This window comes from Poecilia reticulata, chromosome 7, assembly GCF_904066995.2.
Source record: "Poecilia reticulata chromosome 7, P_reticulata-male-v2, whole genome shotgun sequence".
NCBI lineage: Eukaryota > Metazoa > Chordata > Actinopteri > Cyprinodontiformes > Poeciliidae > Poecilia > Poecilia reticulata.
Window position 1 is genome coordinate 20,408,500 of NC_088836.1, and position 15,051 is coordinate 20,423,550.

The 15,051-nt window shown below is 37.3% G+C and overlaps 1 protein-coding gene across 3 annotated transcripts in view; it reads right to left on the minus strand.

The window, feature by feature from the left end:
* Window positions 1-875: 875 nt before the first annotated feature.
* The window catches only part of slc2a4rg (SLC2A4 regulator), a 42,481-nt gene continuing 28,305 nt past the window's right edge, over window positions 876-15,051 (minus strand). For 2 of the 3 annotated variants that reach the window (XM_008413921.3, XM_008413920.3), the window contains 5 exons: window positions 13,085-13,185; window positions 10,303-10,576; window positions 9,340-9,489; window positions 8,115-8,242; window positions 876-7,290 (listed from right to left, as the gene is read on the minus strand). In XM_008413921.3, the coding sequence (XP_008412143.2) occupies window positions 7,179-7,290; window positions 8,115-8,242; window positions 9,340-9,489; window positions 10,303-10,576; window positions 13,085-13,185 (765 nt within the window). In that variant the 3' untranslated portion in view covers window positions 876-7,178. The remainder of the gene's footprint in view (window positions 7,291-8,114; window positions 8,243-9,339; window positions 9,490-10,302; window positions 10,577-13,084; window positions 13,186-15,051) is intronic. The other variant, XM_008413922.3, reaches the window with a different exon arrangement.

A 15,051-nucleotide genomic window follows, 5' to 3' on the forward strand; every position in this document is an offset into this window, starting at 1 on the left:
AGTTACACTCCCGAAAAACTTGTGAAAAACAAACTACTTTAATTTCTATTTCCTTTCAAAAAGTGACCCTGATATTAGAATTTCAAAACCTTGTTTTTGTCCACTGGCAGCACTTCTATTGAACCTTTTGCTTCAACACAAGGTTTCAGGACCAAGTCATCTCTGTCCATTTCTCTAATTCATCAATATTTTTGTATAAATTTGCTTATAAGTTTTGTATCATCCTGCTGAAACAAATACTGCAGGCAAACCCTTTTCAATTTTCTGGCAGACCACCATATCTGTGGTTTTTAAATAGGGTAAAGCATGACCATGGACCCATCGAAGTGGCCATCACCAACTTGAGTCCCGACCTGATGACTGCGTGTCTTGACCCTCTCTCACAATTCACCTTCTTGTCGAACGACTGTCAAAAAGTTTTTTAAAGAAGTATATACAATAAATATGGGTTGTTCCAACATCTATATTGCAATTTACATCTTATTTCATAACATTTCTCACATGTAAACACAAAATCGCACTATTACAAGATGTCACATTATAGCAAACGTTTAATATTTTTTTTCAATCAAATTTTTGAAGTTTTTTTAATACATCTTTATAAGCTTGAAAAAAAGCATTGTAAGGGAATGTTGATTGTGTGTTAGACATCTAAACATAAAAGTTTAACAGAGCAAAGACGAGGGCTCTCAAATGTACTTTAGATCCAAAACACACAAACATACAATTTATGTACGTTTGTTACTTTTGGTTGCATTTTTTTTTACTTGCAACATGAATTTGGTTAAGTATTTCTATGGTAAGCACTATTAAGAGATTTTCATACATCTTTACCTAGGATGTCAAAATTTTTTTTAAAAATCTGATGCCAGACGTCTTCCATTCAGGTTTATTTTTCTTTACCGTCACATTACATCACACAGATCACATTATAAGCATCATACATGTTCATCCATCTTTTCAAGCACTAGTGAAAGGCTTGACATTCATACAAGTACTCCTTGAGTGCACCACTGCTCAGAAAGTGCTTTCTCCATGTGTGTGTGTGTGTGTGTGTGTGTGGGCCTGCTGATGAAGACCAGAAGCAGAGCCCACCCAAAAACAGGAGAAATCTTGTCCTCCAGTGAAGACCCAAAGGCTGATGTCACGTTTCCGCCAAAAAAACTCTTCCAGCACTGAGCGTAGTCAGGCCGCTCCTAGTACGTTTGCTTCCACCATCAGCCTTGAGTTCCTGGATACTGAGAGGGGAAATCTAACACAAAACCCTTCAGTGTTGTATCTCCTAACATACACACAAAAATAAAAAATATGAAAAGAATGAGCAATGCTAGACATGCACAACGTCGTCAAACTTGATCAGACAATCGATGGGAGAAAAATAAAGGCGTAAGGCTCAGTAAAAACACAACAGCACTGAAAAAAAAAAAGTAATCAGAGGATGGGGTTTGACAAACGCCTGGACAGACAATATAAGCACAGGAGAGGGAGGTGTGGAGCTGCCATTGCAATGAAATACATGTGATTTTGAACAAATATATATATTGTTTTTTGCTGCTGCTCTTTAGTGAACAAAATGAAAACTGACATTCAGGAAAGCAGCACACCAATTTTGACGTATTTGGTAAGAGAACAAAAAGGCTTTTTTTTTTTTTTTGATGCACATTTCAAGGGTTTAGTTTAGCTTAATGTACTGGCTAAAGGCTTGGGTGGAACCACAGTGGAGCTGAATAGCACACAAAAAGGAATTGCTGCGGTGAAAGGAGAAGCGGGGAAAGACACGAACAGCATGCTGTCTGTTGGAATGCGCAGGGCAGGATAAAGATGCCCCAAAAGGTAACAATTTCCATTGTGACCAAAAAGGTTGAAAGCGATCCTGACTTGAGGACAACTTCATGTCACAACCACAAACATTCATGACAACAAAAAAAAAGTACACAAACTGACACGAAATGACCGAGTCGGCCGAATATTGAAGGTCAAAATGATAAGTGGATCATAAATGTCACCTAAAGGCATGAAAATTTTTGTTCCGCTGTAAATAGTCATTGCACAAAGATAGTAAAGCAATACTGCATGGTTGTGTTATTCCATATGATTCATCAGTGTGGCGACAGATGTTTGTAGGCGTTAAGAAACAAAACAAAATAAGGACGCACAACAATTTCTCAAAATGGCTAAGCTAGCCAGCAACTACACGAAAACAACAAAATGAATTTTTATAAGTTGTACATTCAACAGGTTGTCATTTTTTTCTCCCCTTTGCCACTAAGCTACAATATACATTGAATCAGTTCACTATGGGTTTGCAATTGCCTTTAAAAGTGAAAAAAACAACATATTCTGAGCAACAGTAATGTAAAAAAAAAAAGTTTCCTTTTTGTATAACAAAGATACAACAAAATAACGTGTGACAAAGCCTCACAGAACTCTATCTTTTGCTTTATGTACAACAAGGCCCTGAAACTGCAAATGTTATACTGTCACCGCATGTTGTGTGTGAACTTTGCTGTTTCCCGCACACCCGTCAGCAGTTAGTGTCAATCTCCATCCACTGGTTTCTAGGGAGAATGCGTTGTTGAAAGTAAACTTCGATTTAAACTAGAGGTGCGCCGATCAGTTATTTCCTGGACAATACCGATGTTCAAATGCTTAAAACATTTCAAAAATGTGGAATAAAATAGATGCATCATAGCCAATCAAGTGAAAATTGGTACATTATTATCTCTGGTTATTTGATGGGTGCATCTCTAGTTTAAGAGCGAGTGATCTTTGAGGATAAAAAAATCGTTATTGAAAATAGAGTTCCAAGCTCCATTGTGAAACGCAGAGCTAATGGGGCCAATTTCAACATGGGAGGATCCAGTGGCAGTTTTTGCTTAAATGGCACCCAGCAATAGCCTTAGGTGGTCCTAATGCCAAAAGAGCAAGAAGAGTTCTCTTGTGCGTTTTAACAAATAAAAGTTTCATAGATCTCAACATTTATTTTTTAAGAATCTCTGTGCAGTATAGCATGATTCAGTCCAGTCTAAGGATCTTGGGTATTAAACAAGTGATAATCAAATGTAGTTCCAATTTCTAAAAAACAAAAAGCCCCCTGTGAAATAGCCCTTTTTCAACTGCACCACAGTAGATGTTATAAATCAAAGAGCAACTTCAGCCTGCCTCAGTGTTCAGCCATATTTCTAACTCTGAAGGCAACTAAAAACTTGTTTGGTGCACAAATGAAAAAAATGAAATAAAATCTTCAGGCTGGCCCTAAGCTGTGGTGCCCTGGGCAGTTAGCCACATTGCTCACAACAAAAACTGCCACTAAGTGGAACAGTGGGGAGAAAAGCCCTGTTTCCTCTAAATGTGTCCCATTGTCTGCCAACTGAAGCTCTCGGTACATGGACCTGCTGGTGTTTACATACGGGATGGAGAGACCTAATGGGTGGCTTTTCATACTCTTATTGACAACCAAACCAAATGTACTGAACAAAAAAAGTGGTATCCAGCACTAACAATTGTATGTACATACATGAAATACATTATCTTAGTAAAATGTCAAGAAGCAGGAGCTTTTTTTTTTTTTTATAAATGAAAGGAAGAGCAAATTTGCAGCAGTGTGTTTAAAAAGCATGTGAACAATGTGAAGGGAAAAAAAACAAAACAAAAAAAAAAACCTCCAGGCAATGAACACTTTAAAGCATCTTCTGTTATCGAGATGATAACGTGTAGCAATGTACTGAAACTGGTGTTTCCCCATCACTGCAATAAGGCTGGAACCGCTTCCAGCCCGTGGCGCTCATCCCACGATCAAGGCAAAGAGATCGATGACCGCCGAGTACCACACTGTACGTCCAGTACCACGCAACTCCAACTGTCAGCACTACAGTGTTAGGTACAACATCTGACACCGAGCACGAGACTGTGGCTGTCAAGATCACTTGCCATTAACGGGGAAACCCCCTGGGAGGGGTGCTCGGCCCCCTTTATTTCCCCACTGTCAGCCTGTGAATGGATCCGTCCAGACCCATGGGGAGGGGGGGGAGGGTAAACAGGGGAACCCCCCCCCCCCAAAAAAAACTACCTTTTCGCTTAAAAATCTGTAAATACAAAACGTTCATGTATAAAAAAACATGTCTATGCGCAGTACAGCGTAGTGCAATTTCTTTAAAGGTCATAATACCCTTTTCCTTTATGTTTTAACTTTTATTGGCACTTGGTGAATTTGGTGACTGGAAGAGGCCTGCTGACCTAGCTTATCTGGAACACACTGATATATAAAAAACTTAAACGGAGCATCATGAAGGCTTGAACTGTGATGGTGACAAAGTGTCCTTAATGTTTTCCTTAGCTCTCATCAAAAAATTATTACAGGTCTCTTTTCTTTTTCTTGTAGCACATCTGACCTGCCGTTGCTAGAAAACAACACAAATGTTTTCACGGAGACGAGAGGTTTGACGCCGTCGACTCAAATACAAAGAACACGTCCTCTGTGAGATCTGATCAGGTTGACGAATAAAAAACGTGCAGCAGAATTTGAGAGACGAAGGAGGCCAATGTACAGCATACATGTCTCTATAAATTTACACCCACTGACAGAACTATATCTCTGCAAAAGTGAAAAAGAAAAAAGAAAAAAAAAAAAATCACACAAAGAAAGGGTTTGTTTTTACCATTTCATGTCTAAATCGAAGGTCAAAAGATGAGGGGGGGAAGGTAGTCAGAAATTTCTACAGACTTTAAAGCCATATGTGGCTACTTTGAGATTTAGGACAATAGGAATAAATAGTTTAGCTAACTTTTTCCTCAGAATTAATGTATCATTTGAAAGAAAAGAAAAATAAAAAGGTATAGTTTTTTTTTCATATACAAGTTGAAAACTGATTGAGTCAACTGAGGAAATTTACAAAATTTACTAACATTGGACGATTTTTGTTTAAATTTTTCTCTCATTAAAAGATTGTCTATCTATCTAAATGCGCCAATCGTAAGTGCTTTCTTTCTCTTTCACTTTGGAAATGTACAATTTGAAAAAACTACATTTTAAAGAGGTGGACAGCATTTAATTTTTAATATTAGAAAGTTACTTTTTTTTCTTTGCCCTGTATTTCTTATTAAAAAATGAATCAGGTAACAAAATGGGCTCTAAAGTCAACCGTTTTTATAGGTACAGATTACAAGTACTTCCACCATCTGTAGAACACCTACATTTTTTTTTTTTATCCCTGCCCTTATTTTTGTGGCCTCTGTCTGACTTCAATATGTTTATTCTAACTAAGTAAGACTCCATTTGGCCAAAAAAAAAAAACATTCTTGCTAAATTCGCTTCCACATAAATCAAGGGCTCCCTGATTTGTAGACTCTTTGTACTTGTTTTCTTCAAGGATTAGATATATATATTAAAAAAAAAAAACAGGACAGCCTTGGCCCTCTGCTAAGTTCAGTTTGGTATTTACAACTGATGAAATGCTCATAAACAGGTATTTATTATGATAGATGCACTAAGAAGCTGGATGATTACTAGAATTTGACAATTTTCAGTTTGACCAGTCTCGACTGGTGATTTGACTTCAGTCTTTGCTTTTATCACAGAACATAGAATTTATGCAACTGCAACCATGTTGCTCTGATGACATGATGATAATGTGATGGCTTTAAAAAAAGTTAGAAAATCGCAGAGTTAAGGTGATGGTCTCCATTTTCAAGGAAATACACAAAGAGACTTGCTATCATTAATATAATATGCAAAAAAACGAATAAAATGCCAATGTCAAATCAGTTTGACTTTGATTTAAATTAGTACAACTCTAAAGAAAGCTTAGAGCAATAAGTACAGACATATCTTTCATGTTTCTTAATTAAAATTATTAGAGGGAATTGAAATCTAAAATTTGTATCGACGGGTCAAAGCCTGTACAAAAACTGGAGTCTGGAGACTAAACCTTACATCGGTGCATCTCTAGTCATTATTCTAAAACTTGCAAGGCAATGTATCTTAGAAAACTGTGGAAGATAGATTTGTTAAAGTTAAGATTGTGAGAATGCAGTCTCTATGTGTTCTCCCTGCATCCACAATTATCGTCATCAGTCATACTATCAAGTTCAAAATGTCAAATGGTGGTTACAGTTCACACAGCATGGTAAACAGTCTCTTTAAGAACATCAGCTGTTAAAAAAAATAGCCTTTTTGCTTCAATTGTGACTGATAACCACAGAGAAAGAAAAATTATTAAATGCTGTCGTTCCTCTGATTGCACAATGCAAGTTGGTTCAGCAGCTTACTGCTGAAAATAAACTATGCAGGAAATAGATATCAACTCTCTCAGGCAAACTCGGGTTACAGTGCTACTTTAGAAGACAACTCATCTCTGAAGGGTGCATAACAAGATATGGGCATATATATATACACATATATATATATTTATACTTTATAAACTGTGCATTTTTCTAAAATATTTTGGGACATCAAATGAGAACGTTTTGTACCACTTGTGAATGATTTAGTGCAGTTTTGCAGGTGTAAAAAGTTGTACTTGATTGGAGTAACGAAGTTGTTTGATCCTAAAATTATATGTATTCAGATTTGCAGTCTATATTTCCAGTAAAAAGGCAGAACACAGTGTTGTTACGTCTTAACCTAAAACTTATGACTGTAAGTTGAGAATTTGGCAGATTTGATGAAGACCCCCAAAAGGTGGCCGTGAGAAACTGATCTGCAACAGTGATTTCACTGAGCACATGTGAGTTTAACCGTTTAACCTCGGAAAAGAGCCACGACCCACCAAACAAAAAGTAGCTTACATAGTGCTCTTACAATGAACAGGGTATAACAAAAAGCTTATCTGTACTCTTCAAACATCGCTTTGATTTGAAGCAAGTGGGAAATAAAAGAATCTGTTCAGCATCCAATTTGTTTTGTTTTCCTTATTTAACTGCGAGTGAAAATGTCTCAGTCTTAGAAAAAGTCTCCGGATCTGGATAAAGTTATTCGTTTCTCTTTGTGTTGCGTTTTGATATTCTCATTGTGTTTGGAAACTGAAAAGAGACAAGGCAACCCTTTTCCTCCTGCTGGCCCAGAGGAAGCAGCATTGAGAACCTTGCCCTCATCTCTTCGTGGAAAAAAAAATGTCAACCTCGCTGTCACTCCGAGCGAGGAGGAGCTCGTCTCCCACAAGCAGGGGAAGGCAACTGGATTAGTCGGTGAATCTCTGACAGGCTTTTTTCCATCGACAGGCTGTGCACCACATGTCTCTCTTCTCCATGCCGTATACCTTTCGGCACTTCTTAGCTTCCCCACGGGGTTTCCTTGGAAACAGCAGATGTGACAGTGTAAGAACATGCACAAAGACGTCATCCAGCTTCTCACACATATACAAGAAAAAAACAACAAAAAACATGCATATTCAGTCTTCTGAAATTAAAATACATCTGCATGAATCCAAAAGGAATTTAAAAAATCATTTTCAATTAGTTGAAAATACAACCCTAACTACTTCTTTTACCCCATTGGATAAAAGATATAATAATAATAATAATAATAATAATAATAATAATAATAATAATAATAATAATAATAATAATAACCCATTTGTTTTTCGCCTGTTAAAATGGCATTCACAGTGAAAACATGTCTAAAATAGTTTCCTATCTGTCTGTGTCATATGACTTTGTTGTCTGTGTGGGGGTGAGCTGCTGCAACACTGGTCACTAAATTCTAAGACATTCAATGCAAAAAGTTTACATTTAAGAAGATGAGAACAACATTATTTTAAGCACACAGAAGTAAATGTAACTGTACTGTAGTACGTTAGAAGCAGAATTATCAACAGGTCATATTAAAACAGAGAACGAACAAGACAGTGTGAACATGGACAATTCTGGAAAAGTACGTTTCATCTCAGATGTATCTTGGATGTAATGCGGTCTGTTCTGCAGAAACTCTTGTTGGGTCAAAATATCTGTTGCTGACCTTCAAGAAAAAAATGCTTACTGCTGGGTCCAGAGAACAAAGAAACAACTGCAATATGGCAGGTGCTTCAAAGTGAGGATCTGTAACCATTATATCTCGGTAAGAATTATACAGACTCTGATGACGACAATAGGTTGTGAGGGGAATGGCAGGTACATACCTGGTTCCTGGTGCTGATTTAGTTGTTGGCGTAACTAAAGCATGGTTCTTGTTAACGGTGGCGTGCGTGCTGACCGCCGGCTGCCGCTTTTCACCAATGCTAACAGTGCGAACATGTGTCACAGGGCCCTGCACAAATTGTAAAACATTTACTGACTCAGTGACGCACTAAAACAAAGAGGTCTCACAGAGTCAGGTTTAATGAGAAAAGGACATCTGAAAAAAAAAAAAAATATGCTATGCATCCCTTTAATAACTGAAGCCTAATTAATTATGTTGTCATAAATAATAACATTAAAATAGTTATGCCAGAACATTGTTAGAATATTACTGATATTCTAACAATGACCTGACTAATTGCTTGTAAACCTGTGAAATACAAATCTGGATTTTCAGTTTCTCAATTTCTCACATTAAGCACCTTAATTAAAGCAGAAACATGATTTATTTCTAAGGTTAAAAGAAGCAAAAACAACTTATGAAGAAAAAACAATAAGCCTATTTTGCAAGGTGACTGGTTCATAGCATTTTATTTCATCGAGTTTTACTTAAATATTTCTGTATTGTAAAAAAAAATTTCCACAGCATTTTGCAACCTTGCAGATATTTATACTTTTTTCCCTTTTTTTCTGAATTTCTTCGAGCCACAATGTCACCTTGCTGAACTCTGAACTGAGCCACATCTAGAAGCGTCTTCTGTAGCCGCAAGTCACATGTCATCCAACTTTGCACAGCTGCGCTTCTGACATCAGCTCATTGTTTACCCTACTGTTTTCTCCAAAACTGCATGGTTAACATAAGTGTTACAATATTGGAAAGCAACACGAGTGTTTTACAACTACATTTTGTGTTTTTGCAGATCTTAAAGATGTCTGTGTCTGAGGATGTTGCCCTGCATTTAATGAGCACAAACTGATTCATTGTGAACCTGCCTACAGCTTGATTTATCTACCTACATGTTTTAAATCACATTCAACGTATGAATTCAAATACTGAACATCAGGTTCCTTGAAAATATTTCTATCTTTAAATGAGTACAAAGCCATTGCAAGCAGGAATGGTAGGGAAAAAAAAACCTAATGTTGTAAAAGTAGACAAATACAGCTACTTTAGTGCAGCAAGGACCAATAAAAATGTGTACCAAAAAAATCTAATGGCTGTAAGTGGAAACTGCAGAGAAGGAGTGAAGATTAAGATAAAAAGGCGTGAGACAAAGCCTCACTCACCAGGGCGCCTTTAAAAATGACAGGAGGGGGCTGCTGCCAAGACACACTGATGCCATTCCCAGTCCCTGTTCCAGTTCCAGGCCCGATCCCATTACCACTGCCTATCCCAGCCAGCTCAGGACCCACTGGGATACTCACTGGAGCGGTGGCCTGGAACATGGACAACCACCCCACGCAGACAGGACAGGAACACCAAAGAAACAAGGAGGGACAAGAAATGTGCAGGGGGGAAAAACAGATGAGAGGAGAACAGAGTAGAAACAGATTGTACAATTAGTGGGAAGGCATTCATTCCAGCTTCACTTGTGATTTTTTTTTTTTAAGATGACTCAAAGATTATCAAAAATGCATTGAAAGATATCAGAAGACTATACACAAACTGTGCAATGTGTAGGACAAAAAGAAAACGGGTGAAGCAGTTAGATAACTAAGAAAATAAGTATTTTTATGTGTATTTTTTATTGTCAGAAACAGAAAAGGACCGGGTTCAACAAATGCAGTTTAAATAATTTAATTTGACCTCTGTTTATATATAAAGGAGTGTTGCAGTAAAATGAAAAGGAAGAAAAAGCAGAGGGATGAGGAGAAGTAGAGGAAGAAGGTATAAAAGCAAATAGCGAAATGATAACACTTTGTTTCACTTTAACATAAAAAACTTACATAACAATAACATAAAACTAAAAATGTACAATGGGAAATGTTCTGTCACTGCTAACCTCCCACATCTATGCTGGAGCAGATCATCTTTCTTGGTTTTACCTGCTGATCTCAAAATCTGAACCTAATAATTGGAACAGCTGCAGCATTGACATCATCAACTGAAACCTTTTCAACTCTTGTTGTACAGTGTGTGTGTGTGTGTGTGTGTGTGTGTGTGTGTGTGTGTGTGTGTGTGTGTGTGTGTGTGTGTGTGTGTGTGTGTGTGTGTGTGTGTGTGTGTGTGTGTGCGCGTGTGTGAATTACCTGGTAGGCATGGTCAGTGCGGATGTGGCAGAGTGTGGAAGGAGCCGACTGACTGAGCAGCGACGAGGTGTGGCTCTGTGAACCGTTCACGCCGACGTACTCAGAGCAGGACACGTCGCTCAGCGGCGGGGGGAAGATGGGCGGAGGGCCAGCCGTGGTGGGGGAGGTAGGTGTGAGGCTGGACAAGCCCTCCGTCAGGCTGTCCATGTTGACTTCAATCTCTGAGTAATAAAAATCCTCCTCTCCATCGCTGTAATCTGAGTCGCTGTTTCGCCTGCAGAGAAAAGAATGAAGACTTTCTCAAAAACTTAAATATACTGCTCAAAAAAATAAAGGGAACACTTAAGTGTTCACTTAAGTGTTTAAGTGTTCCCTTTATTTTTTTGAGGAGTGTATATTATAGAATTGTTTTTTTTTTTTAAATCCTGAACCCAAAGACCTCGGTGTTGAGAAATTATACATATAAGTTTTTGGTGCCCCTACTTCAACAAATTACTGTGTATAATAATAATAATAATAATAATAATAATAATAATAATAACTACATTATCTTAACAGGAGGGGGCAGCAAAATTCTACAATCCTATCAGTGTGCTTTATCTTTCAATGTGGGATTGAAAGACAAACATTTACCACTGAATGTAACCCTAAAATGTGGGCAAGAAAAGCTTCTTTCTTATAGGTTTTAGCTTAATGTTGCACAAACATTGTTACAACAGTATTACATCTCTAAGAGTCTACACGGCAACATATAAGATAGGTATGTGGAAAAAAAGAAGTCGTATAAAGATTAGGGCCAAATGATATCAGGAGATCATGTGAGGGCAACGTTAACTGTGAAAATGACAACATATGTTGCGATAGATCGAGTTTCCTCTCTCCTCTCTTTTACAGTTACACTTCCAGGACTTTCTGTGAGTGTTAGGATCTTCATGCAGGCCTCTCATCCAGGCCAGACTCCGTAAGGATAAATATTTAATTGCCATGCAACTGTGACACTTAGAATATATTAGACAATAATTTCATAACTAATGCTCCTTTGCAACATTAATATTATAAACACTGATATTGTGGAAATGATATGTTATATTGTCAAACTTAGGAACATATACTATGATGAACTTCTATATATTTCTTTTTTTTTTTTTCAGTTGAATTTAAAACTAGCAACTATATAAAATATCCTGTAGTAAATGTTCCACTTTTATCATCTTTTGGTTAGAAAAACTTGGAATCGGTGAGTCAAGCCTTAAATACAAGCAGAAATATGCATCTTTGAGGAGAAAAGCTTGGTCTGTGTGTCTCTAGGGTAAGTATATCATTTTTAAAGGTTTGCAAAAGAATCAGTGTTTCCACAAAGTTTAAGTTGGGAATGCAACTTTCACAGTCTCTAGAGATTTTGAAAAAGCCTGAAGCACACACCAACAGACTGGTTTCAGCAGATTATTTTATGACAACTGATAGACTGAGTAACACTTAACTGTGTATAACGCAGGCTCATAGACTACATGATTTATGAAACCAACTGAAGCCAGCTGAAACACACACTTGGAGAGGGTGACAGTTTAAGAATAAACAAACACTGTTGCTGGTGGCAGTAGTGCGCCAGTTTCTTGTTTGCCATTGATAAAACTTTAAAGGAGAAGAAACGGTTAAGAAACGGGTCAACAGAGATGGATGACAATTGTTTTATTGCTGTACTCTCTCTTTAATTAGCTGTTGGAAAAACATGCTTGTAGTTGGGTCTGTTAATGCAACACAACTGCATCCAGATTTGGCTCTAAACATTCAGACACGTTTTACTGACTGTGACTGAGATCAATTTGGGTCCACTTCATAAAATGTGCATGTTTAACCCATACAAGCTGACAGACTGTTGTGCCAAATAGTTATGCTCATTGTTCTCACCCAGTGCAGACGGGTTCAGAGCAGTGCAGACAGTGCCCAGTGTAGTATGCCTTCAGGATAAACAGGCTTTTTACAGTTCGTACACTATGGGACAGGAAAATTAACCCTAATATTACCATCCTAAATGCCAGATTGCATGATAGATGGCAGCTAATGTCTCAAAAGTAATCAACGCCCTGTTTTACTAGCTAGTTTGATCATGTTCCAAAACCTAAGATCCAAACCTAAATTTAATTTCTATCCCAAAATATCCAGAAACTGTTATGGTCACTTAACCATTTTGCAGAGATATTTCCTTCTCTCAGGGTTATTGGGTTTTCAGAGTATATTTAACTGCAAATGGTTATATTTTCAGGTACAGGAAAAGATGCAGCTCACTCTTAACATCAAAAAACAAACATATGCTTCTTGCAGTTGTTTCACATGAACATGTATTAGTTTTCTTCGTCAAAGTGTTTCTTGTGGTAGAATAAATGATAGCAATGTATAGCAAAAACTCAAAACTCCAGTCAAATATAATGATCATGTTTACATTTAGTAAAACTCTGAGGACAAGTAGAAATTTACGACTATGTCACATCAAAGCTTTTTGTGTGAATCAAATTACTTAAATTATTGCCTGGTGGTGGTGCATGTATGTGTGTGGGTGTGTGTGTGGGTGTGCGGAAATGCAGTGAAAATAAAAACAGCAGTGCAAGATATATACGAATCATACGGTGAGAAGAGAAACAATGACTAAAGTTATTATCTAATGTATCAAAATATTTTTTTTATCCTGCAACTGAAACAGTTTTGCTTTTGTTGGTTTAATGAAAGTAGGAGTTGGAGGAAGACAGAAATTCTAAGCATTCCTGAGATGATTCTAAAAACTTACCCCAGGTGGACGGTGCGGATATGTCGCTGGATCCCTGAGGAGGTGCTGAGGACCTTTTCACAGTTCTTCCACAAGCACTTAAACATCACCTTCATGGAGTTCTGGAGAGATAAGAATTTTTATTTTAATAGAAGTGCTTTTAGCAACATTAAAAATAAGGCCCTGTGGCTTCTGCACATTATTGATTGGATAAGAGAAAAAGATGTAGCGTTAACTTGGATTTAAAAAAAAAAGTAAAAAAAAAGTGAAACCATCTCATAAACGAACAAACCCACTGCTTTGCAGATCTATAAGGCTTTTGGATTTGGATTTTATGCAGTTTGAGCTAATTATTTCTAATTGGAGTTTAGCTTTTATTCTTTTTTATTCTCAAAAGAGGAAAAGCAACCCTCATCACACAAATTAGATAAAGATGCATCAGTTAATCGTAAAGAGATTTCCCTGCTTTCCCTTGATTCAGCATGATTGGTGAAAAGCAGATCAAATTTGAAAACAATTTGTTTCCCCCCATTTGCATCAAAAGTGAGAACTGGCATAATTTTGAATGTCTAAATCCAATGACAAGCAGTACTATTTATTTAATTGAATAAAAATCTGATAAAGATTAAGGACATATGCTTAGGTGCATAAATGGGGATAATCTTGTTTTCCTTCACTTTCTATTGGATGTAAAACTACCATACCCATCAAAGTCCAGGTATTGGCCAATAAAAGTCTGATCGGTTCATCTCTGCTTTCAGTGTAGTAATACTATAAAAACATAAGTTGTACATCATGTGATAACTTAGAACACATAAAATAAAAGATAAATATGACAGATAAACATGAAAGATGACAGAACATAAATACTCGCACATGCTCTGAGACTGACAACACTGGAAAAGATTCGCTGATAAGTTAAACCTCCAGGATGATATCCATATTATTGAGCACACAATTCAATAACTCCCTCAGAAATGAATCATGTCCAGTTCTCTTCACATCAGATTTATCACAAAACACACAATACTCCTACTTGACTCTTAAGCAAACCTTTATGGAGAGATGGAATACATGTGGTCTGATTTTATTTCATTTTCTTATCCACATGCCAGTGCTGGCAGCAGTCCCTTAAGCAGGCAGAGACCTGCATATAGTGCTAATGAAAGATGGTGGGTGTGTATAGTGTCATTGCTCTCAAACAGCCCATGAAGAAGAAAATAAATGATGCAAAAAATAAAAAAAGGTAAAAGACCAATGGAACATGTTTTTAATGAACACTTTTGCTTTGGGTTTTTTTCCTGAAGCGCCTTCCTCTCTCTTGTTTAACAGGAACACGCTCTGTATCGAGTAGTGTTTGCTATCCTGCTGTTTATAGAAAAAAAGGAAACGGCAAAGCGAGTGTTTAATCCCACTAACAATCACAAATCACTTAATTCCTTAAGAGATTTTCCTTTTAATACAGTATTTTAACACATTTGCAGTAGGACTAGGGATTGCTGTTAATTTATCCTCTTAAGTCATTGCCAAAATCAGACATCCTACAATCAAGTGTACAGCTGCTTGCCATGCAAATGTTTTAAACCTTTAGAGCTAAACTGCTGGTTCAATAAATCCCGGAAAGAGAAGCAAAACATTTATAGTTGTGCTTGAGGACAGTTTCACTTGGTGGAATAAAAACAAGAGAACAAATGAGAAAGAGTAGCTGGAACAACAAGTGGTCTGGAATGACCAGGCTGCTGTTAATGACCTTGACCCTGTCCATCAGTGTTCTCATGGCTCAATAAGGATGGAAGCAATGGATGCCACTGCTTTCAGGGAGTTGTTTCAAATGATATTATGCATTACAAAGATGATAATAAACAGACTTAAGACAGGTCTTTAAGCTGACTCAGTTTGGACATGTGGCTGTTCCTCTACAAAATCCGCTTTAGGGTATAATCCAATCTGGGTGCAGTACTGAGAAATGCTGCACTTAGGTGTAACAC